The sequence below is a fragment of the Corvus hawaiiensis genome, chromosome 9 (assembly GCF_020740725.1).
Source record: "Corvus hawaiiensis isolate bCorHaw1 chromosome 9, bCorHaw1.pri.cur, whole genome shotgun sequence".
NCBI lineage: Eukaryota > Metazoa > Chordata > Aves > Passeriformes > Corvidae > Corvus > Corvus hawaiiensis.
Genome location: NC_063221.1, coordinates 18,888,397 through 18,914,101, shown reverse-complemented (window position 1 = coordinate 18,914,101; position 25,705 = coordinate 18,888,397). Strand labels below are relative to the sequence as shown.

General features: G+C 43.2%; 1 protein-coding gene across 2 annotated transcripts; it reads right to left on the bottom strand.

The window, feature by feature from the left end:
• Positions 1-4,165: 4,165 nt before the first annotated feature.
• LPAR3 (lysophosphatidic acid receptor 3) lies at positions 4,166-23,445 on the bottom strand. 2 transcript variants are annotated; one of them, XM_048313457.1, is made up of 4 exons: positions 23,388-23,445; positions 17,291-17,800; positions 13,997-14,754; positions 4,166-7,408 (listed from the first exon to the last, which is right to left on the bottom strand). In XM_048313457.1, the coding sequence occupies exons 3-4, from the start codon at positions 14,730-14,732 to the stop codon at positions 7,059-7,061; spliced, it is 1,086 nt and encodes a 361-aa protein (XP_048169414.1). In that variant the 5' UTR covers positions 14,733-14,754; positions 17,291-17,800; positions 23,388-23,445; the 3' UTR covers positions 4,166-7,058. The 2 variants fall into 2 exon arrangements, with proteins under 2 accessions (XP_048169414.1, XP_048169415.1); XM_048313458.1 differs by having other exon boundaries at positions 17,291-17,754; positions 23,388-23,442.
• Between the last annotated feature and the right edge of the window lie 2,260 nt (positions 23,446-25,705).

Sequence of the window (25,705 nt, the reverse complement as noted above, 5' to 3'; positions counted from 1 at the left end):
TCACTTCCAGTAAAACTTGGCTGTGAGGCAAAGATCTAAAGGTGTTGCCTTACCAACAGGTTTTGGGAAAATAAACAGTTGGGCAGAGGAGAGTCTGCTCCTGCTTCCACAGAAGCAAGGACCATGGTGCAATCTCAGCCACCCCTGGGGACAGGAGGCATGAGCACTTACCAGAAAATCTGCAGCCAGAGCTCACACTGTGTTCTGCAGAAGTTCCTCCATCCTTGGGCTTGGTTTTATTTCTGTACATCATCAAAGCTCCTGGTGCCCATGGAGACAGAAATGTGTGCTTAGGTGAGAGAAGGGGTTCAGGAGATCACCCTCCTGCCTGGATCCCCTCATGCTGGGAAGGAGCTGAGTGCACACGGCAGCTTCTCTCCAGGTCAGAGAAGTCAATCAGAAAACAGATTCTTTGCTTCTGTTGTCCAGAAAACTCACAAATTAAAAGTTTAGAACTCCCAACTCACATTTTAACTGCAAAAATCAGTCATAAGCTCAGGGTTTCCTATTCTTTTGACGAAGTATTTTTCTCCAACATCTTTAACTAATACATACAAGCATAACTATTTTTGTTATTTTTGGTATTCTGACCTTGCAAAAACTCAAGACAAAAATCTCTGCTCAACCATCTTTATTTCTTCTTGTGGCTCTCTGGTCTGTGAAATTGAAGGGTTGCTCTACGGCCCAGTACTGCTGCAATTTATCTGTTTAGAGAGAAGTGTCATTTAATCTGTGCTTTGAAGAACAAAGCAGAACACACAAAAAATTACATGGACTGTGCAAAGAGATTAAAAAGGGAGAAAATAGGACAAAACAACGTAGGTCAAATTTGGGACATAATCCAATATTGTGAATTTGTGGTTATGGGCACAAATGTTTCCTCTTTAAAATCGGTAATTGTGTCTGAGAGGGGCTGGCGTGTTTGTCAGCCAGCCTCTTGCTGCAGTGACAGTTCCCCATATAGCACACACTTACCATCTAAACCACACCATTAAATGTCTTCACCTCACAACTGCCCACACACACAGGACTCCTCTCACAGAAAAGGGGGCCACTGAGAGCAGTGCGACTGTGCACAGAGTTAAAGCACAGGAGTGAGCTACTGCGAGTTCTTCATTCACCAGCCCTTTATCCCTACAGGCACAAACCCTTATGTTTCTAATTAAATTAACTCATTTATACCTGTGGGAAAATCCCAGCCTAGTATCACAGAGTGCACTGCACAAGCCAGTACACTAACATTCATAACAACTGATGCGTTAACTGGGATTTGAATAGAATCATTTAGGCATTAATAACATTTCCATCTCTGGATGAAGATCAAGCCTTTTCACTTCCGTGCATTTTGACATCCTTTAGCAACTGAACATATTCCTAACAGAAATCTTAGTAAAGCCAACACACCAAGCATTTGTTTGCATAAATACAATTGGAACCTGGGGATAAAATTAGTGCTATAGAACTGTGAGAGTCTAGCATAATCAAAAGAATCTTAACATTTAGAATATATATTCTTAACTAGTACACATATGAAACGGCTGAGACAACGATTCTCCCAGGCCAGTACCCTCCCACCTTCCACAGAAGCTTTAGGAGGAAAACTAAAGAAACTGTCTAGATAAGAAGCACATCCTCAGGAGATCACATACCAAACCCCTAAGCAATTACTTGTGCTCAGAAACAAGAATTCCTTATTTCCATGTATCTCAAAGCAAGTATAGCATTTAAGAGGATTGTGTTTTACAAAGATTTCTAGAAAACAAATCATCTGTGTGACTCCACATAGGAAGTAGAGGAAATAATGCAGCTGCTGGCTCATGACAAATAAAATATCTTCTGTAGTTACTAGCAAAATGTGTCATCCAGGGTTATTTTTCAGAGCTACTACAGTTCACAATATGGTCTCATGAATGGCTCCACCAGCATAAGGAGGAGTGGGTGCAAGGGGAGAAGTGGGATCACTTCTTTCAAACGATTTAATTAGAATTACAGGCTGGGATAAATAACAGAATTTCCCTGCCTGCTTCTTTTTAACATTTCCATATACTTTCATTTTTTGGCTCTAATCTTGCAAGCAGCCATTGCTTTGGGCAAGACCAAAGGCTGATCCTGCCCTGCATCTGCTTGGATAGTGGCCAGTAGCCAGAACGATGGGGAAAAAGCAAAAGAAATATGGCAAGCTTAAAATGACCCTTCCTCCATCATCTTCCATTAACCAGTAGTTTAGAATCCTCACGCAGAACTCGCTAAAACTGTGAAAGGATCATATCAGAAGTATTGCTCCTACAGTTCACTGCTACTTGGAAGAGAGTTTTAAGGGGAAAAAACACATAAATATGTATAAAAGATCTGATCAGAGAAAGGCACCATCATATAGCTGCAGTAATTATTGCAGTTCAAATATGTGCACAAGCTGTCATATACACAAATACAGCCGTATTTCACCAGTCTGTAGGAATTACTGAAAAAAAAAATAGCTTGCAAAAAACCTATACAGAGGAAAAAATAGTCGGGGTAAGCAGCCCCAAAGTAGTGGAAGGATCATGCTCTAGAGGCACTCAAGCTTTAGCAATCTGGCTGCTGTCCCAGAGGGACTCATCACCCACACCACCTAGGTCAAACTGACAGCACAGATATTAGGGAAACTTCTCTCCCACGCACACGGCTATTAAACAATGATCAGTCTAGCTGCTTATCCAGAAAGATTCAAAAGATCTATCATGTAAAATAAAACCTCATTGTTCCCAGCTTTTAATAATAGTTCTCTGAAAAGCATCTCTAATGATCGTGACCGCACAGGCTTTACGGGAGAGCAAATCACGGAGGACAGACCATACGTCTTTGCCCTGGGAAAAGCCATGGAGCGTTTCTTCCTGGCCCCAATGATCAACTGGAAAAGCAACTTTGGTTTGGGAGCAGCTGGAGAGAGAAAAAAAGAGGAGAATATCACAAAGGTTTTCAAACCATAGTTGCTATGAAACTGTTGTCTTAGAAGTATCTGCTTCCTACTTACTGCAATACAGCAGCTCTCAAGGCTCTCAGATGCAGAAAGACTTCCAGCACCACCAGGAGCACGCAGAATCACGTAATTATCTGACTTAATGGTAACTCTTCCCTTGCCTTCCTCTGCCTCCTAAGAACTAATGCCCTGGGGTTTCTTCCAGTGTTCACCCTAAAGCCTTCCCCAGCAGAATGTACACTGACATATATAAATAGGAGCAGGCACATGCAACATCAACTGATACTGATATTCTGGGATATTAGTGAAAAAGGGAACAAGGGAACCCTGTAGAACTTGCCTTCACCAGCTGCCCTTCGTTCTTTTAATTATTTTTTTTCCTACTCATGTATAAATAGTGCTTTAATGGTTTCCTTGGGACAAACTATTCTGATAAATGTTTATGGAGTTAATAAGGAATTCCCTGCTCTGTGAGTAGGTAGATGTTTAGACAGTTTGATACCGGAAACATTATACAGCCTGTGCTGTAGCAGTTCCTAGGAAAGTTTGATGCAAGATCAGTTTCCTGCTCCAGTCATATCACATTGCAATTTATAGCAGTGACCATGAGGTAGCAGCTCCAAGGAAAGCAGCCTGCAGAAAACAAAGGGCATGTCACTGCAAATAGTACCATTCTCCAAGCACCAGTTTGCAGGCTTTTGGGGTTTGTTTTGATGAAGGCTTTTAGGGGGTTTTTTCTCTCTTTTTTTTTTTTTTTTTTTAATTAGACAACAGAAAGGATAAGAGACCTCAAACCCTCCCACTTACTTGTAGCAGAATGATTGGTAATACCTCTCAGTCCTTAACCCAGACCAAGAGCCCACTGCATGAGGTGCTGTAAAAGCAACAAGGTCCTTAACCTTCACAGAAGCCACCTTTTCCTGCTTACCTGGAAATATCATCCACAGGTAGTTATTTTGCATCCTGAATCCCAAGCTCTGCAGGAGAGACCTAATGTTTTTTCCACTGCTGCAGATGCTCAAGACCTTCATCCAAGCTCTCTTCAGGGCCTGATTCAACCGAGCAATACACTGCCTAGTATTGCTAGCAAATAAGAAAGTTTTATTAGAACAACCCCCACCCCCACCCTGGACCAACAGTAACATGAAACAACATTTCCCCATCAATGCTGTTCAATCACCATTCAAACAGGAAACAAAACAAGAATTTCATTTTGAAGTAGCATTTTATTTTCTATTAGGTTTGTATACAGAGCTTCAGCCTAGTTCAGACAAACTGTGCGCTGCAGTAGCTGTAGGGACACAGGTGCTTGCATGCTGTGCCTTTGCAATGCCTCCTGGGTTGGGTTGGCAGGGCAAGGTTTTGGTAGTGGCATGGGGCAGGGGGTACAGGGGTGGCTTTTGTGAGAAGACACAAGAAGAGCCTGTCTGACAGAGCCAATGCCAGCTGGCTCCAAGACAGACCCGCCCCTGTCCAAAACTGAGTCCATCAGCAACAGTGGCAGTGTCTCTGGGATAATGTATTTAAGATGGATGAAAGAAACCTGTGCAATTGCAGCTGAAGAGAGGAGTGAGAATGTGTGAGAGAAACAACTGTGCCAGCACCAAGGTGGGCAGGAGGTGCTCCAGGTGCTGGAGCTGAGCCTCCCCCTGCAACCTGTGGTACAGAGATCCACCTGCAGCCTGTGGAGAATCCCATGCTGGAGAAGTGGAATGCCCAAAGAAGGCTGTGACTACATGGAAAGCCCATGCTGGGGCAGGTTTGCTGGCCAGTGGCTCCGTGGGGAACCCATGCTGTTGGAGAAATTTGAGAACTGTCTCCTGTGGGAGGGACGCCACAAAGGAGCAGGAGAAGAGTGTGACGAAACCTCACCATGAGGAGGAAGGAGTGGCAAGGACTGATGAACTGACCACATTCCCTGTCCCCCTGCACCTTTGTGGAATAGAGAAAATCAGGAGTAAAGCTAAGCCCAGGAAAAATGGAGGGTGGGAGGAAAGTATTAAGATCTGGGTTTATTTCCCATTATCCTACTCTGATGTGATTGGTAATAACTTAATTTTTCTCCATGTCAAGTCTGTAATTGGTGATCAATCTCTCTCTATTCTTATCTTGACCCATGAGCACTTTGTTTTATTTTCTCTCCCCTGTCCAGCTGAGGAGAGGAGTGATGGAGCAGCTTTGGTGGGCACCTGGTCTCCAGCCAGGCTCAACCCACCACACCACCGCCTCTACACAGCACCACTTTACACGCTTTTCAGAACACCAGAGCAGTGAAGTAGTATTTGCACTAAAAAATTGCATTATAATAGCAAAAAATGTGTAAACCTTTTTAGTGTTACTCAAATAGAGCATCTACCTTGAATACTGGGCCACATCCCTACAAGATAATGCATGTTATGGGAGAGCTCTCTGAACAGGGCCTTGTTGTGCCTGTAAGCTACACTAAAGGCTGCTATGAAGTCCCCCAGTGCATTCTGCAAAACCCCTACTCAGCCTTTGAGCTGAGGGCTAGTTCTGTTTTGACCAGCATAGTCTAGATATCCACATGCAAGTGGCACCAAAGGAAGAATTCGTCCAAACCATGGCTGATATTTGTATTTCAGCTTCATAAAATACGTTCTTGGTGTTGGCTCTTGGTGTTGTTCTCTGATAATTCCAAGTGGGCAAAACTTTCAGAATTTTTTCAAAGTGACCTCTGGTTGTGGTCACCTGCCTTAATACCTTAGGGATCAGACTTTCTCTAGGAGACAACACAGGAAACTGTTAAATCGCACCAGGGAGCTCACTGCTGTTGAAACCAGACAGTGTGAGCCAGGTTTTTAGAGTACTGAGAAATCTACAATCCAGTTTTTTATCTGAAAGTTTAAATTTTAAAAGTTTACCCTAGAGCTCTGTATTGCTGGATCCTCTGTTGGAGGATACTCCATAAGTCAGAACTCCAGCTGTTTGGGCTGTGGCTGCATCAGCGCTAGATTTGATCAGTCACAATGCTGAAAGCCCTCCATTGCTCGCTGTTCCACGGTCTCTTCCTCAAGCACCTGTTCCAGTAAGACCGGTTTGCAAATTGGAGGTTAAATGTAGTCCAGAAAAGGTCCAACAATCAATGCATACTGTACTCTTGTAGAGATTTAAATTGATTTCAGGCTTTTTTTGCCTGTAAATTAATTTCTATTTTAAATAGCTTGATTGAACCTGGATATGTGGGTATTTAAACTTCCCTTAAAAGTTCCCTTGTAAACCAGAGTTTTGGATCTCATTTCTCTTAGTGGCATAGCAGGTAAAGAGGAGTGAGAACACCCATTTGATATTATCTAGGGAAGTTAGAAATGAGCATAATGAACACAGCCTCACTGCTTTTCTGTTAATCCACCCTCAATGCCTGCCTACACAACAGCAGCAGAGTGCACCGTCTTTCCCTGCAGCATTCACCCCACTACGGAAGAAATAATGGCTTTTGTGCTTTCTGTACTCTCAGATCCTGACAATTCATGGTCAGACATACTCACACACACCAGTGCCTGGTCTGGGTCTCCCATCACAGCCAGGTTTCTGGCACAGCTTTAATAAACTATCAAACTACCTATTTTGAAAGCAAGATAAGGAGGAGGAAGAGAAGAGGTAAGTATGAACTATTTCATGAACTTCATAAATCAAGAAAACAGGTCACAATTCTATCCAACCAAGCCTACAATCTTCCTCAAGATGCACAAAAACTATTCAAAGCCTAAATACTCAGTAAATTCCAAACCTGCACAGGCAGGCAGGTTTCTTCTCTCTGTGGGAGCTTAACGAGGGTCTCACTACGTTGCTTACACTTTGTTTCCATGCACAAGAAGTCTCTGAGAGGTATTTATTCCATTCACATGAAAAAACAATTTCATGTACTTGAAAGTCAAAAAGGATGGCAGCACAGAAAGTTTTCTTCATTACAAAGTGTTTTTCCATCAGGCAATTATTTATAAGAACTTTCGTTAACACTGGAGTTGAGGCTCTGGAACAAAGTGGATATATTGTTTACTAGCTTTGCCAGTCAATCTTCTCTAACAAAACCTCTCCCTTCCCCCTCTCCTTTTCCAGCCAAGTCAGTCCCTTGCATAGCTCAAGAGTTTCCTTTGTCACCAAGATCTCCTTTTCCACAAATTGTCCCTTGAATAATGCCATCTTCAATGTAGTGGCCCGAGGTATCCGTGCTCCTGCAGAGAACTGTTGAGGGGATCCGAGATGACCGTCTCTCCTGGCTCTTATCCTCAGAGGAGCAGCAAATCATCCTTTTCATGGTAGCCCACATCTCATCATCTTTGTAGGAATAAATTATTGGATTCATGACAGAGTTCAACAGGGCCAGGAGAAGAAACCACCTTTTAACATGCTGAATCCCACAGTCAGTACAGTTCAGGCCATCAAGCAGTAAGACGACCAGGCCAGGGGTCCAGCAGACAACAAAGGCACCTAGAAATATAGGAGACAATAAAAAGAAAACCAAACCTGACTTCAAACTTCTAGGGTTTTGGAGTGTTTAACATCTTACAAGATTATTGAGTTTATCAAAATTCTACACAAAAATTATAAAAGCAGGAGAGGACAAAATTCTAATGACAGTAGAAAGATTATATCTGCTACAGCTTCTCTGCCAAGCCCCGAGCAGGAGACAGGACAGCTCTCAGAAGACTGCAGGGAGCAAGAATCTGAACTGCTGACAGCATCAACTCAAACACGTGTGGGAAAAGGTCATCACAACAGTGATTTATCCATGCTGATAAATAAACAAGAGCTCTGGATCACTTAAAAGCAGAGAACTGGCACTTGAACACACACTTCCTCTGCTCATCTCTCCTATGTACTGGAGGAGAAGACATCAGGTGGTTCACTTCCACCACTGCTGTAATATGATCTAAAGGGACAAGTCTCCTGCCACCCTACAGCTGACTCTGCAGTGCCAATTAATTAGACAGGTGTCACATAATCTAACTGTGTCCTGCGTGGGAACCCACAGCTAGTGTAGCATGCATGCCACTGCCTACAATGCACAAGCACTGTCGGCTCCCCAGTCAGAGCTGAGCCCACCTCCTTCCACTGCTCCATCCCAGCTCTGCATGCTGAGCCTTGAGACACAGTGATTTGGCTGCAGGAAAAAATTCAGTTACACAGGAAAAGAGAGAAGGAAACGGATGAGTTAGTGAAGGTGAAGTGAAGGATGGAGCAGTCAGGACAAAAAAATGAAGGGGTAGGAAAGAAAACAAAATCAAAACACAAAAAGTATGAGGAAGTAAGCGTATAGTGGTGGGGAAAGAGAAAACTCTGTGAGAGAGGCCAAAAAAAAAATTAAAGGGAGAATAAGGGAGAGGAGGTCATAGACTGGACACAAAGAAAGCATTAAAACCACAGCTTAAAACTTAGTTCAGTATTGCATTTGCACCTTCCCATGTTCCTGCACACCCACACCATAACTGAGGATGAGGAGGGGGAATATCACTACCAAATGCAGCCTCGGCCACAAGTTGGAGAGGGGCCCTGGACTGCCCCATCTGCCCCTTGGTCTCCCTCCTGCACTGCACCCCATGATCCCTTGCCCAGAGCCCAGGGAAGGAGTAGCCATATGCATGATAATACTAACTTAGCACAAGCCACAATTGCTGTCTGACATACAGAAATAGAAAATTACAACTCTGCCCAGCCATCACAGTTTGAACAATGTACCAAGGAAATTCCAATCACTTATCACAGCAGAGTTTCCCCATTTTGGAGCTTAGAAAAAAATAATTCAACAATAATAGCATCTACATGCCTAAAAGCTCTGCTGGAGGTGTGGGTATCTGTTCAACACTTCTGGTAGAACAAGCAAGTCCACCTCATCTTTTAAAAGCTGCTGCTATTCCCATATCCAAGCTGTGGAAGCCAGCAGTGGATCACAGCAGGAGCCAGGCAGTGCCAGAGCCAGTGCTCAGCAGCACCCCAGCCACCCCAGCAGCTGTGCTGCACACACGGGCTGGTGTCAGCAGCTCTGACACTTCTCCCCACCGAGCACTGAAGTGGGCATTGCCCATATGACAGGCAGGCCATAATGGTATTTTAAGTGGATTTGTGTGATTTAGCAAGCAGTAGGAGTGCTGGAGAATGTGTCCAGGACAAGGTATTGTGGATCTTGCTGCAACTTTGAGCTCCTGGACTACAGGCAAAATTCAACCAAGTGATTTACTCTGTTCTAGGCAATATTGAACAGAGAGGCAAGAGACCACTTTCTTCAGAAACTGAATTTTCTGCTGTACCAAGATTTTTGTGATGCTAAGTACTAATTTCATGGTGTTAGTTTTGAGATCCTGGTTAACATCAGTAACATTCCTCCATTTCCCAGTGGCATCGGGAGCTGCATGCTTCTACCACAACACTTGTTTTCCCTGGTCAGTCTCTGTTTTACACACTGGTTTGTGTGTAAAACAAACTTTACTCCTGCATGCTGAGTAAGCAGTTGTGAGCAGGGCACCAGCTCTCTCTTATCTACAGTGGAGAAAACACTGCACAGATTTGCTGTCCTGGGGTTCACCAGCAAATCCCATCAGTTTTAACAAGAGCTGGAACCTAACCACCCAGACAATACTGTGCCTAGTTAAGTGTCTCAGCAAGTATTTGGACACAGAGCTTTCACTACTGACCAAGGGTCACTGGCAAAGCTGCCAATCCACCAAGTCCACACAGAAACTGAGATGGTAACAAACCTTCCTTACAACAGATGCTGAAAGCATTTTGACTACTTGTACCACAAGGTGTGCAAGGTCCAACCATGCTTTTATAGAAATCAGCAGGAGAAGAAAGAGGCCCCAAAAGCCACATTTAACAAAAGACACAAAAATGTCTCCTTCAAACAGAACGCAAGATTTCAGGCAGGATTAGTCCATGAACTCCAAGTATATATCCCTGTCTGCCTATACAAGCAAAATCCTTAAAGGTTTCAGCTGCAAAAGTAAGGGAAGATAAGACATCTGCAGGCATGTCTCCACACATTTCCCATGACTGAAAACAAGGACGAGGCAATGCAGTGACAGTGTCCGAGTTACTGGAAAATGCTTTCACGGGGCTGCTGTTTTGACTCCATCAAAAACACATTTTGCTCTTAGGACCACAAAGATGAAAGTGAGGCACATCTAAGACTCACAGCCTTGCTCAGATTTTGTTATTTTTACCACTAAGCTTTCAGAAGAAACCATGGTTAGGCATAAAAATATACCTTAGTCTCAGCCCTTTGGCAATTTTCTTGTTTGCAGAATATTTATCCCATAGGAGCTCCCCTCCCTGACAAAGTGCCACACTGCAAAGATAATTTAACTTCTGGGACTCTTTAAAATTCACACAAGTGACATGAAATACAGCCTGGCTGCCACATACATTAGAACAACTCAGAGTCTTTGCACTAGATTATGGGAGATCAGGTGTCACAATGCCTAAAGGTTAGTTTGAGGGTTTTCCATTAGATTTAACTATGGAATTTCTTGTAGATTACATCATCTCTGCTTAAAAATTAATTCCTGTGGAGCTGGAAGCACTATGAATGCTTCAATAGCATAATTTCATAAACCCTTGCACATCAAAGCTATCCCTGAGCGTGCCAACACTGAGAGAAAAAAAAGCACAGTAGGTTCCAGCTGCCTTTGCCACATGTGTGTTAAAAGAGCAAGTCACCAATTAAACTCTAAATTCACTGAAACTGAAAATCATCCACCCCAAAGCTGCTATTTCAGCAGGAATCTCACTGCCAGGTTCAGAGGAGCTACCACATACACAACCACCCGAAAATCACATACCTGCACACCTGCAGCCACTCTTCTTTCAAGGTTACAGTCACAGGCTGAGCTGGGATTATGCCGTAAGGTCAGTCCAAGGGGATTTTAGCCCCTTTTGCTCGGTTTCACATCTTCCAGTTTCAACTAGATAACTCCCTGTGGTTCAGCATGCCAAAAGGAAAGCCTTACTCCTGTGCCATGATGGACTATTTTAGGGGTTATGGCAGGGATATGTAGATGACAGGAACTTGACTCCTAGCATCTGGAACGACCCTCCAAGCCTAAGGGATGGTGCAAAAAGCCACCTGAAGCTGTGGTGAATGAATCCATGGAATCCATAAAATCTCAGTTTCCCCAGCTCTCAACTGTAGGGCCACAGAAGAACACCCAGAAAGGACAGGGATGTTCTGCTGGAAGGGCAACCAGCCGCAGCCCAGCCTAACCAAGGAGGGAGCAGGAGGAAGCTGGGAGGAGCAGCATGCCAGCAGCTCCCAGCTACACACAGCCTCCTTCCACACAGCAGCAGATCAGAAGGATTTTGTCCTGAATCTCCCATGAAACCAACAGAGTACATGAACAAGGATGCTGGGGTTTATTATGCTTTATCCAGCACAGCACTTTGGAATAGGCTTTTAGTTAAGACCATATCAGGCATGTACTCCAAAGCATTTTCAGATGTTTTGGAACAAACCATTAAAAATAACTGCTTTAGGCAAAACCCATGTGCTGCATGTAACTGTAGGCTCTTGCATCAGTGGTTGTAAGCAGGACTTTGGAAGAATCCTTTTGGTCACTTGGCGACTCCTGTGGTAGTAAGAAAGTCCAGAAAACAAGCAATGTGGTTTCTAATACATTTTGCACAGAGTGCTTGAATGACGTGGCCAGGAAAGCACATTTCAAACTGTTAAAAAAAATAAGTTCTCATTCTTAGAAATAAATGTTTATTAAAAGCCTCTCAGAGTCAAAATTTGGAGAACTGATATGAAGAAACATGCCAAGATACATTTCCTCTGACCCAGGAGCTTGAAGTAGATTGTACACCCAGCAACACCAGCACTAATTCGACTTCTTTGGAAGCAGGCTCTGTTTTGGTTTTGTTTCTGACTTTGTGACTGACAAAGTAATATACAAAATTATAATCTCTGAAGTAGCACTCAGGCTTTCTGAGTTAAATTTCCCTGGCCCAGCACACAATATCATTAAATGCTTTGCCTGAATTATAGTTCAATTTCATGGCTGAAAAGCCATATGCTGGTGAGTAAGAGAAAGCTAATGCTGAACTTCAAATCAACCCATAGTCCTAAGGCCTCACTCCCTAGTAAAAGAAACATTAAGTTCTAAATGAGATTTTAAGTGGGGCTTATTTCCACACAGTCACAAAGAACACTGAAGGCTTGCCACAGGCTAAAGGACTACAAGTGATGAGCAAATGTCAGCCACCATCCCTGTCCCTCCAACTCCCACATCTGCTCCAGAGAGCAGTTCTGCCTTCAACAGAAATGCTCAGAGAACTGCTTTCTAAAAGTGCTCTGTTTTCTGTCTCTTTCCAATGCAGCAGTTAACTACAGTCTACTCGATCCCTATGCATTAGGGTAGGACCATATTTGGAGCAATTCAGAGTTTTTCTGCAGGGATTTTCTCCTTCCAGGTGGGTGGTTTAGGTTTCACTGCATGAGAGCTTAGATAGGGAAAAAATCAGATCTTGCCCCTGCAAGTCAAGGGCAGGGGGACAGGCACAACCACCAAATTGACTCTATAAGTACCATAAAGTGAAAGGGAAAGAAAGAAGAACAGCTAGGGAAGGATTTAGAAAGACAAGGCTCTGGCAGAGGACAGGCCAACTTCAGAAGACACAGAAGTATAAGTGAGAACCTTGTACATGCTTGAACTATCTGTCCACTTTCTTTTACAAGTCAGGCACTGTGAAGTTTAATGGATTTCAACTTCTAAAGCACTTTAAAACATCATTTGGTAGACAAAGGTGTTAGGTAGCACAGCACTAATATTTCAGAAAAAAATAATAAAACCAGATACCAGTCTCCTCAAACAGCATCCAAAAACTGCAAGGGGAAGCAAGTGTCCTCAGCGTGAAGTTCCTACCCTGGCGAGTCCTACCTCCATGAAAAATTACAGTTTTCTCCCAGAGCTCTCTAGTACTACCATGCTGCAGCATGACACAACTGTGTCCCAGGTATACATGGCCACCAGCTTTCCCAAAAGCTTTCACTTTCCTACATTGGCTCATCCAACCTCAGTAAAGCCATAGTTGTGGGTTTAGAGTCCACCACCACCTGAGCCCAGCTTCACAAATGTCTCAGTCTACCCCCAGTTCCACCTGGAGCCCTGCTCACATGATACGTGGTTTCCAGAACACATCTTGTCCAGATTCAAGTAATTCTGGGGAAAATTGACTGCTACAGCTGGTATTTGTTCCAAAGATCAGTCATCCACTTTGTTCCTCTCTAGTTTAATGTGCACTACATCGCAATTACCTGATGAAGTGTTCTGAGCTGCTCAAGTATCAACAGTGTCTTTAGGGTAGAACCCAGGTCAAATCTCGTGTTATGATTCAGAGATCTAAGGTTATGCTGCACCATCATTATCTAAAAATATTTTACACCATGCAATATCCACAAAATGAAGGTGAATCTTTCCCTTGAAAAGCAAACTTCTATCAAATTCATGGACCCACCAGGCATCCTCTCCTTTCCCTAGGGAAGGTACATTTCTAGGGGGAAGAAGTTTCTGTGTTCAGGAAAGAGCCAAGAGGAAGATGTGCAAAAAAAACTATTGATGTCCAACATTAGAGCTCATGGCCTTGTGCAAATATTAAAGAACATTATTTTGAAAATGTTCTACTAGGTAATTGTAAACCTTCACAAGCCGTTCTCCAAAGTGATTTTGTATCTTCCTGCTCAAAAAAAAAAATAAAAGCCAAAAAACAAAACACCTTCACAATTTGTGTTTTGTAACAAGGTGCCTAACAACAGAGACATTTTTCTTCTGTGTGTTGACCAGTCCTCTATCTCATGTTTCTGCATAGTGCAACAGCTATTTCACTGTCTAAAGTACACAGAAGTTTAGATGCCTCCAGCACTTTTAAGTTCAGTGAGGTTTTTTGTGTTAGGAGGTTTGAGCGATTTTTGTGGGATTTTTTGTTTGTTGGTTGGTTGGTTTGTTTTAAATAAAAGCTAAGCCAAACCAACACAAACCAATCCATTGGCACTGCCAGCCTTGCCCACCATGGTTTGTAGCCTCTTACCTAAGACAGTCATGACAGTCTTCATAAGCTTCACAGGGGTTCTCCTCCGGCTAATGGACCCGCTGGTGTGTGATGATAAGACATTGGTTTTCCTCTGGACGTACATGTAGATTCTTATGTAAACCACCACCATAATGAAGAAGACGACCAGGTTTAAGACACTCCAGAACACCAGGTAACTTCTGCTGTAAATGGGTGCCAGGGATGAGCAGACAGTAATGTCACAGAGGCAGTTCCAGCCCAGGGTCGGAACAGCACCCATGAAAATAGCAATGGCCCAAATTGATATAATTAAGAAGGTGACTCTCTTCTTGGTGAGATTGCTGTGGATCTTCATCCGCATGATCGACATGTGCCGCTCCACAGCGATGACGAGCAGGTTCACCAGGGACGCTGTCAGGCTGGTGTCCAGGAGGCCCTGACGCAAAAACCAGCGGTTAACTGTTAGTGTCTTGGACACGGGGCCGGTGTTGAACATCAAGAAGACATAGGCAATTCCAGCAAAAAAGTCTGCAGCAGCTAAGTTGGCCAGAAGATAATAAAAGGGAAAATGAAACCTCTTGTTCTTGACCACAGCTGCTATGACCAATGAATTTGAAATAAAAATGAAGAGGCAGAAAAATGTCCCAAAGCATAGAACACCAATGAGCTGTGCTCCTGTCCACTCATCCGCTGTGTCTGTCTTTGTCCTGTTGTAGAAAAAGTCCATGCGCTTGTCATAGTAGCATTCGTTCATCCTGGATTAAAGCCCCTGCATCCTAGGAAGGGTGGAAGGAAGAAAGAAAGAAGATTAACAGCCAGGTAATAGTCCTTGCTTCAATCACCATACCTTCTTTTTTTGGGGACAAGGGGTTGTGACATGGACACGAGAGGGTATATACTTGGAGGCCTTAACTAAAAATTCAAACTGTACAGGGTTGATGCAGAAGATATTCTGGAGGACCACACTGCATGATGCTTGGATGAATCAGGAATTTTAAGAGATTTTCCTACTTAAAAAATTCCAGCACAGTTCTCTTGCACTAGCAGTCATACTGTAGAGGCAACAAGGTGGAAGTTAAGAAGTTAAAAATTACTTTCTGGAGATCATGGAGAAAATCTGAGCAACAGCCAAGCCGTTCTTGCTGTGAAATCCCATGTTTGAGCCACAGCCCCATCATTATTTCCATTTCTCAGTGTAGCCAGTCGGGATAGGGAAGAATAAATCATAACTCTTCCATTTTACTGACTAAGCAATAAAAGGCCCATTACATAAAAAATTTTTTTTTGTTTCTCAATTATATATTAATAAATGTAAAAAAAGTATGTATATAAGATACGACAGGCATATATATTCTGAGCACATACCTGTTATTTACTACTACAGGACTTAAGTAAATGTGCTGCAAAGGGAAAAATATATTCTAGATATTTGACTATTCTAAAGCCAGCAATTATTTTACTGGGCTCTCAACCCACAGGCTTGTGAGCACCACACAGCCCACTTATCTTTAAAACCAAAATCCAGTTCCCTAGCCAACCACAGGTTAAAGCAAGTCCTGGGAACAGCAGTATGGCTGGGGTTTATTTCTTATACCCACTCAGCACTATTTTGGACACAGGACTATTAAACCTGATGATGGAAAGAGAGTCCAAGTTCCAGATTACATCACACTTCAGCTACTCTGGTGAGGTCAATGTCAGCTGCCTTGGCAATTTTACTGCCTTTTTTATGAACCAAACTGAACCTGGACTAATTTACACAGGAGATCTGACAGCAACTACTCACAGCTGCTGGACCCCATGCAGGGTCTCACAGCCTAGAAGGGAGAGTTTGTATCTGATCATCACTAGCCCTCACATTCACTGTCAGTATCTGAAGAAGGGTTTTAACAATTCATTAATAGATATTGTATAGTTCTAGCAAAACCCATGAACGCAGCCATGGAACAAGAGCCTGATCACATTAGATATTATACAGAGTGGCAACCAACAAGAAACCTAGAAGAAGCAGTAACAGGCAGAAAGATTTTAAAAAGCATAGGCTTTCCATCTCTTCAGCTAAAATTGTTGACACATAAACATCAGGTTCACTTTGTCTATTATTACCCTGTGGTAATAATGAGGTCCCATTTTACAGTTATGTTTCATCTTCCCAGGGACTAGGAAGCAAATTAAACAATCCCCAGCAGGCTGGCTAAAATGCCACTTTTATATTAAAGGTTCCTTCCAAGCTTTAAACTAAAAAGGTCCATCCTTTGTCGTTTATGTTTTGCTACTTGTGTTATTTCATGCAATATTTACAGTAATTTTAAATCAAGTTACACTACACTATTCCATAATTTTTTCAGCAAAGTTATCTTTTTTAATATTCCATTTTTCTGAACTAGCACCTTAGCATTTTTTCCTTGATTTTTCTTAATTCCCACCTAGTAGTCAACATGAAAGCAGGCCATTTGACATTGTTGTCCATTTTATTATCCTCAAGAACCTGGCCAGCCACTTTTTTATAAAAGACTGTATTACTAAAGCATCAAACTTGAACACATAGTCAGAACACTAACAGCTACTTAAGGACAAGAAGTGGAAGGAAACAAGTAAACCATCCCTTGTGCTGAAATATTACAGAGCATCCTTCCATCTAAAAATAAAAAAGCCTCAGGAATGCAAATCCACTGCAATGAGTCAAATGAAATTCAACGCCCACTGCTCCCTGTTCAGGGCAACGTAGGGGAGTTGGGCAGTCAGTACATTCCCCATTCTCACCCAGGAAGTACTCAAAAATCAAATTCAGTCTGTAAATGACCAGAAGTCCCTGAGGAGCTGCAGACAACAGCTACTTGAGTAGCCAAGTGCTGGGAACCCTGCCAGCAGAGAAGCCTCTGCTCTAACACATCAAGGCAGCAAAGGACCTACTGAGCTTGACATGAAGCTTTTACAGAACAGCCCAAATGCCTGTAAATAGAAGCAGCATTTTGGGCAAGAATGGCGGGGGGGGGGGGGGGGGGGGGGGGGGAAGCAACCAAACCTGTGAAAATTACAGGGAAGGTTTTCTGAACATGTTGTATCTTACTGGGTAATCATCTCAACATATGCATCTCTTGCTTACAGTGACAGGAGAGTAAAGAAATCTGCAGCTGCTTTTTGCATCTCATCTGTTGAAAAGCTTAAAGAAATCCAAAATATCAACTATGAATTTATTCTAAATACTTCAGCTTAATGAGGTCCCATCCTTATTTAAAGTAATAAACAAAGAAAAAAAATATTCACACGTCCATAATTCTCCACTGAAATAATTACACTACAAATACTTACTGTCACACAGCAGAGCTCAAATGACAAATGATTTTGAAAGAGATGTCTTGAGGTGTTGAGGTAAGATGAGGAGAAGAAAAGCATCGAGCTGAGGTCTCAGGGTCACAGGGCAGACTCTGGAGATTTCCAAATGGAAGCTGCACCAAAGCAGAAGCTGAACTGGAGCTAGTTTACATCCCAGTCCTTCAAAGTGGAGATGCAGCACTTGGCTGTCTGTACCAGCCTGTTTATGAAAAGCACTTACAACACCAGGGCCCTTGCAGACAGTGGTTTTCTTCACACCTTCATGTGAAGTCCTCCCAGCAGAATTAGCCTGGTCTCACGGGAGATGTGCAGCCGTGACAGAGCTATGCAGCTGAATCCAGTGGTCCTGCCCCAGTCCACACCAGGCACAAGACAGGATATCCCATAGCTCCTGGCACATCACATGTCTTGGCAGGACTTTCTTCTCCAGGTCTTGTCTTCTGCAGCCAAATCAGAGATGCTTATCTTAACCAGGGCAGGTTTAAACTTAAGGAGAAAAAAATAACCCTTAAATATAACCCTTTGTAAAAATAATCCTTAAATATTACATATTTCAGATCTGTTTATTAAGTACAAAAGAATTTGAATATTCAGGCAAAATATTGTTCAAAGTTAGTAGAAAACCAGCTAAACTTGTCAGTCCAGACTTAAAAAGGCAAAAGAGTCTTCCAGAGTCTGCAGCAGAGAGCTCCCCAGTTGCGCTACTCACTTTAAGAAGAATTGCCTTCTTTTGCTTTGAAATTGGCTTGGTATTTCTTGGGGTTTTTCATGGGAAAGGACAGCAAAAAAATCTCTGTTCACCTGTTCTACGCCACTTGGTATTTCCTATCCCACCATCCAGACCTCCGGCAGTTATCCCATGTTGCATATTCTACAGGTGAGTTGAACTAACAGCTTGCCCTGGCACTTACAGGCAAATACATCAAAACTTTGCAAGTGCCAAAAGCTTGTCTAAAAGGTTCTTTTCCTCATTTCAATCTATTTAATTACCTCATTTCAACCAAGAGAGGCTACAAAGATCACGAACGGATGGACTGTGAACTGCATTTTCCTCTACCACACTTGAGTAAACATTAAAGCTTTTTCTCTTTTTTTGAGTGGGAAAAATCCTCTGTTCCAAAGAATCTCAAAGAATTTGGGATTTTAGTTAAACTGTTTTCAAATGCAAAAGCACACTTTAAGAATTCTTCCCAATACATAACACCTTGAACTTTGTCTTAATGACAGTTTGTGTATCATAATTGATTTTAAATTCCTCTATGAAAGTCACACCGTCAGAATATGTTCTTCACCATTCTTTAAATAAAAGTCAAGAATTTGCATGAGTATGTAGGAATATATTATACTAGCTACCTGAATAAAGAGCCAGTGAAATAAAACATTGTCTAGATAATGTTTTTGACAAAAGGTTCAGCTAGTTGCAAGCTAGCATGCTGTAATGATTGTTATTCAATTGGAATCTTGTTTGCTTCAATAAAGCCACTAAAAATTTTTATATTTATAATAAAATTTAGTATCAGTTATTTAAGTCAAAGGTTTTTCTGATTGAAACTGTGATTAAAATTACCTTTAAGTTATTTTGATTAAAAATTAAATTTTGCCTGTAAATCAGCTCTAAGCTGACTTACTCATTATTAATGCAAACATTTCTGAAGGAAAACACAAATGATAAAGTCATTATAAAATTTATCCTGCAAGCCATAATGTGATTCATGGCACACCCCCATGGTTTTCTGCCTCTTCCCTGTCCATTAAAAACCAAGATGCTTCAATACATTGGCTACAACTTTATTGAAGGGCTGGCGTCAGTTTGGGGGACTTTGATGGCTTCTGCCCTGTTTCTGTATAAATGCAAAAGGGAGGGAGCAGACAGGCCTGGGTTGGCACAGAAAGCTACTGTGAGAGGATTCAAGCCAACTGCAGAGCTGGACTGAAAGGTCCTGAGAGCAAGACTGAGCCTACACGGAGTGGTGAAGCCCTTTAGGCAGGGCAGAAATTCAGCTTAGCGGAGAGGGAGGGGTGTTTGCCCAGGCAGAACACCAGCCTGGTTTACTGCTGGTTTTCCTGAGCTGCTGCAGGAATTTCTGTGCAGAATTTCAGGGTAGTTCAACCAAAATGATACACTCTGGAACAGGAGAGATCACAAAGCCAGTACAGTCCGGGCAGGTCTGTGAGATGGTGCAGAGGAGCAAGCTGTGCCCAGGCTCAGCCTGCAAAGCAGGCAGGCTGCCAGCTCTGCCTGAGCACTTTGCCTCCTGCCTCCCCTTCTCCATTAACAAAGACCAGGTATTAAATACACATCTCTAAGAGATTTGGAAACTTATTACAAAAGTTGCTCTGCAGAAAGTTGAGTTTATCACGCTGACTGATCACAGGCATTGGTGGCAGAAAGAGGAAGAGAGTCACTTGAAATACTCTCTTCACACTCAGACTGTCACTGCAGAGAAATACCAGCAGCAATTGCCTACTCGCACATATTCCTTCGGCTTTTTAAATTTACCCTACAAGCAGCAGATGGCCCTTGGCAGAGCACCACAAAAGGAGTGTCTGGAGACTTGCAGCCTGTGCAGCCCTGTCCAAGGGCTCCCCACAGCCCTGCATTTGCCTGCCTGCGCCCTGTGCCACAGGCAGACACGGACACCCTCTGTCCCATCCTCTTCTGCTGGGTAAACCACTGCTGCTGCTCTTATTTTTCTCATTACTGAAAAGATCTCTCACCTTATTCCCCAGAGGAAGGTGCAGGCAGAAGGAAGCCAGAACACTGGGCAGCCAAAGCTATACATACCAGCAGTACCAGTTCAGAAAGGCAATTGGTTCCTTGTTCCCCTCCACACCCTGCTACATGTATGGCCACGGAGGAAAACACAACCAAATGATTGCACCAAGAAACCCACCCAGGTTACCTCAGTTTAGAAAGAAATATCAGTGCAGAAAAGGGTGTGTAACACAGCAGAGGCCAAAAATGTTAATATGTAACTGTAAGGAAAAGTTTTGTGAGGCAAGTGCTCTGGTTCACCTTTAATTGTCTTTAATAGCTAATTGATATTATAACAAAAATCAATTTAGAAAAACAAATGAAAGGAAGCACATAGAGAACACAAAACTGCACAAAATGTATCTAAACTAAAGCTTTTTTTAATCTGGTACTACTAGAGGATGTAATGGAAGACAACATTAATTTAACAGGTTTTACAGAGACAAATTATCTCAGAAATGCAACTGTTTTATTTTGTTTATTACAGAAATTGTGCAGGCACTGCCTGTACTTGAAACAGCATGGTACATGGTACAATTCAAGGACCTGAGAATATAATTTTTCAAAAATGTTTTTAAAATGTAGCTTTAAAATTTGAAAAAAAGTTATGATTAAAAAACTATGAGGCCAAATGAATAAGTTTTTCAACCAGAGAACTTACTTAGTAGGGGAATCTACTTGTGGTTGTGCTTGGCTCTATTTTTTTTTCTTTAACTGAAGTATCTCCAATTTCAGATAACTGGCTGAACTCAAATCAATCACTCCCAAGCAGCATTATCCCACTCTCTTGGTCTTCAGTACCTTTTAGGCTACGGAGAGCAAAGTGCCACATCCACTTTCTCTTCAAACCTGTTTCATCTACATAATGTTAACTTGATGAAAAGTATAGCAGCACTCATACTTCCACCATGGTTCTGGATATTTCCAGTAATAGTCCATTTCTGTGGTGTCATCTTTTGGACTGTGAAGAAAGTAGGGCAAAAGGAATGAAGATGATTCTTTGGCAATTCTTAGATATCTGTGGTAGAAGCATTTAAGGTTTTTATGTATCATACATCCTGCACAAAAGACCAGTGCTATATGATACAAATAAAGAGCCTCAAGAAAAGTATTAAACCTACCAAAAGAACCTCAAGACTAAATATTCAAAGTTGCAGAGAGAGGAAACGGTACCGTCAACCACGAACCAGAGTGCTCTGTACACACAGTCTGATAAGAGGCTTAAAAGTCACTGTCAGGACACACAAGTGTCATCCTGTGCATGTAAGTGACAATGCTGTTCCTCTGCAAACTGCTGCAGACTGACACTGACAGCTGAACCGTGAAACAGAGATACAGGGGCATCTCCATCAAGGTATTACAAAGCTCAGACTCCAGCTCCTGAAATGCCTTTAGTACAAACCTGCTCTACTGCACTAAATTGCTTCTGAAAGCTCTGATACATTGGAGAAGTTGTTAGGGACAGATACCAAGTAACTCACTAGTTACCACAAGTTCAGACGCCAGACTTGGTAATTTAAGACTTTCTGAAATTATGGTTTAGTAGATCTATATATGGAGTTCAAACTAAAAACTTTGCTGCAAAGCCTTCATTTAGTCTCCTTTAAGTGTGGTTCTGGAAGAAGATGGCAGGTCGTCCTATAATGCGGAAACAGACATAGCATTTAAAGTATTTAAAAGTCATTCAAACAGCCTATACGTTGTGAAACATGCCTAGAAGAAAATACCTGTTTTGCTTCTAAAGTAAGTTTCCCATTTCTGCAGAACTTCCAGGTCCTCTCACTGATCACTACCACCTCCAATTTGTTGAATTTTACCATTCAACAAATCAGCTTTCTTCCACAAAACCTACAGAACGTGGATACAGACTATTTCAGCACAGTCCCAAACAAGTCAACTTTCACTGTTTCTTTTCAGCACATATTGATAAGGACCTAAGTCACACCACTGCTGATTAAAAGAAGTCACTTGTCTGTATCCAAGCTGTTAACAGATTCAGAGCCTGGGTTTGCAAGCAAATGTGTCAGTGGAACTGGTAGAAATAGCACACTCCAAAACATATTTTCTCAAGACATAGAAGTTGACCCAATGGCATAATAGTAGAATTCAGGTATGTCAGTCTTTAGGGCTAATACCCAAGATAAATATATTCTCTACAGTGTCAAATCATATACTTCAGAGATTTTATTTCATTATCTGATAGCATAAAACCTATGCTGGAAGACGTTCTTAAATGGTAATGGTCAGTGTAGCACAGGACACATCCAGATGAACTTGTCTGAAACTTTCGCCTAGGATTCTGAAAAAAGCTAAATACATCTCTCAGCTTTACATGCTGGTAAGAACTGTTGCTTCCTTACTGATTCTGCAGATTTGGTTTGTGGGGCTGTTTGATTTGTTTGCTTGCTTTTAGTTTAATTTTCATTACACAGATAAGCTTAGTGAAATCAGATTTTTCACCATATAACTGGATTTGAGTTGTGCTTCCTACTGCACCTTTTAGAAGACTGTAAGAACATGCAAGGAACCACATACTCAGCACAGCTTAAAGAACAAAGCTACAGCAATGCACCTCACAGTCTGCAACAAGAAACGTCTTTTTCTAGACTCATATCGCAGATGGGAGAGCAGACCTAAGTACGTGGCCTCTGGAAACACAAGGGTACAAAACTGCTTCCTCTACCTCTCCCTCTCCTCCCACCCGACCTTGTTTCCTTAAGAGAAAGAACTTATCAAAAGACATAATGCGAAATAATGGCAGTGTATTTTTTCGGTGCGTTGCATAGATTAAGAAACACCGTATTAAAAAAACCCCACTTAACAGAAGACCCTTCCCAGCGCCCACAGTCCGTACCAGCTGCCCGCGCCTCAGCAGGGCGCGGCGCCCCTGCACCCAGGGGTGTGCAAACGGAGTCTCAAACGTATGGAAACTCACGTGTATGTTTTTATACGTTCACGTCCGTGTCTCCACACACCGCGACGTCTCGCCGGGACAGAGCGGCAGCACTGCCCGGGCTCTGCCCCGCCGGGCTCGGGCTGCGCTCCGGGCGCTGCCCGCTCTGCTCACCGGCACGGCCCGGGGCGCGCCCGGGGCTCCGGCACCACCGCAAAGAGTTTTACAGAAACGCAAGAAGTTTTGCCAGCCCCACTCCTGGGGAAAAGGCTCATTTTTCCCGGAGCTCGTCCAGCCCGCGTACGTGTTCCCACCGCTGCCCCCTTCACGGAGCCGCCGCTGCCGCCCCGGGACGCGCCCGCCCCGCCGCCCCGGCCCCGCTGTGGGTGGCAGGGGCTCAGCCTGCCCGCCCCGGCCCCACTCACCGGCAGCCCCGGCGCGGAGCGGAGCAGCGCCAGCGCCGCCGCCAGAGCGAGCGGGCCCTCCTGCCCCGCTCCGCTCCGCTCCGCGCCCCGTCCCGCCCCGCCGGCCTTAACCCGTCCGGCCCCGCCCGCCCCGCACCTGCCCCTGGCGACCGGGAGAGCTCGCCCAAGCCTGTGTTTCCTCCCCGGGCCAAGGTTTGGCTCTCCCCCGGCACGGGCGGCTGCGGAGAACGTGAGCGAGACCCCCGAACAAGCGGGAGCTGCACGAGTCTAAAGGGCTATGCTGCCTGAAAAGCCCATCAGAGGGTCCATCATCATTCACCCATTAGGAAACAGATTCAAAACTCAGATAAAATTGCACTGACTTCTGCGAATAGATCCGGACAGTACAGACAGGTAGAGCATCACACGTAGCTGTTCTTTGAAACAGAGTGTAAAAGCAAACGAGAAACACTTCACACCCAACACTGTGACACAGAAACTTTAAGGCTCATGTCACCTCCAATGGGCAGGACTGAGCACACACAGCTTTGCAGTTAAGGACAAATCAAACGCAAAAGTAGAAGGTAATACAAAATCAAATTTATCTGAAGCCTGTGATCAGATGGATCTGACCCATTGCTACGTACCTGAATCATTTACTGAGGCCAGGCATATGTTCATGTAGTGCAGAGCTAAGCACAGGTCTGCTCAGAGCTGGAGAACTGACAAAAGAAAAAATCTCAGCAGAAGACATCTGCCCCACTTCTCTGAATCCTGGTAACAATCACAGCATGAAACTTAGGGTGTTAAAGCCTAGGTACAGCCTTGCACATGAACATTATATTTGAAATGCCAAACAGACTCCATTCCAACATTTTTTTTCTGTTTTAACCAAAAAAAAGAAAAGCCCCAGAATAAGAGCCCAGAATCCTACTGACCCTGTTCCCCTCACTTAAATGCTCACCTTGAAGATGGCTCAGGAAATTTTCTTCTCTTCCTTCTTGCCCATGTCTTTCTAATGCAAGCTTCTCACTGTCTCATCCATTTTTCTCCTCCTTTTGTTAAGTCCTATAAGCAATTAGCAAAAGCTTCTTATCCCCAGAGAACAAGGCAACAGCCCTTTCTCAGAGCACTTTGCAAAAGTTTATGTTCCAGTTCTGCTTCCATTACTGTGCATCACCTCCTTCGCAGCTGGAGTGGGACCACCTATCAGCCAGCAACTGTGTTCAAATCTGTACTGATGTGCAGAATTCAGAGTCAACACATGCCAGATTTCCTCTAAAGTTTCACCTCTGTGGAATAGAGAGCCAGCAATAGCCTCCAGCAAGCCTCTCTTATCTTTTTTTCCAAGAGAAAAAAAACAACTCAGAGCACCAGATGGTGAAGATAAAAATTGGTTTCTACAGCACATTAGTGACCCGCTTTAATATGGTAGGGCTGAAGCAGCAGTCTAGCTAGCAATGATTTCATATGATTTAAACCATAAAAAAATCAATACTGGACAAGAAAGCTTTATGATTCCATTACAGAAATTAAGTCTTAAAATCAGTTAAGAATTATTAAGTATTCTCTGCATTCCTTTTGTTGATAATGCTTTCCCTCATTCCCTGAGGATTCTCTCACAAACAAGTACTTATCTGAGCAATGGTTTTGGCAGGTCACATTAAATGTCCTACTAAATTGGAAAGAGAGAGTTGGAGCTTGAGTGAGGAGCCACAGCTCCTGCACCATGACTCAGTGTCAGGGGTATGGGAGGTACCTCACCTGCTGTAGGGAAGAGAGGCGCCAGGCCTCTGGAGGTGATGAGCTTGTTACCTTGTTCATACATTATATGGCTAATTATCCACACACATGCTTTAGTATCTGTTTTTGCTAGGTTCAAGTCTCTAACTCAAGATTTCTGTAAGTACTGCCAGAGGACAGAGTGTTACAGTGGGGATTCTGTAACATGATGTATCAAACAAGGAGGCCCGTGGGAAAGAAATACGTATGGACCGACTCTTGATAGATGTTTCAGAGATGTTTATTTCTCCAGCCGCATGGCCGGGGCTCTGCCGAGGAACTGAGGCAATCCCGGGACCCGAGGGTCCTTTGCCCGCGCAGGGAACACAAACCAACCAATGGGGAATGAGGCTGAGCAGGGGCAGGGAAACCCCGTGTCTCCCCTCAGGGCCCCTCTCCCAGGGCTACATGGCAGGGGGGAGGGCCCCAACATTTCACCCATTTATTTTAATAAAAGGAGATTTAAAACTTAACATTGAAAACAACTGGATAAACATAACAAGAACAGTTTCAAAACAAAACAAGCCATGCTCCTGAGTCTTTAAATGCCCAAACAG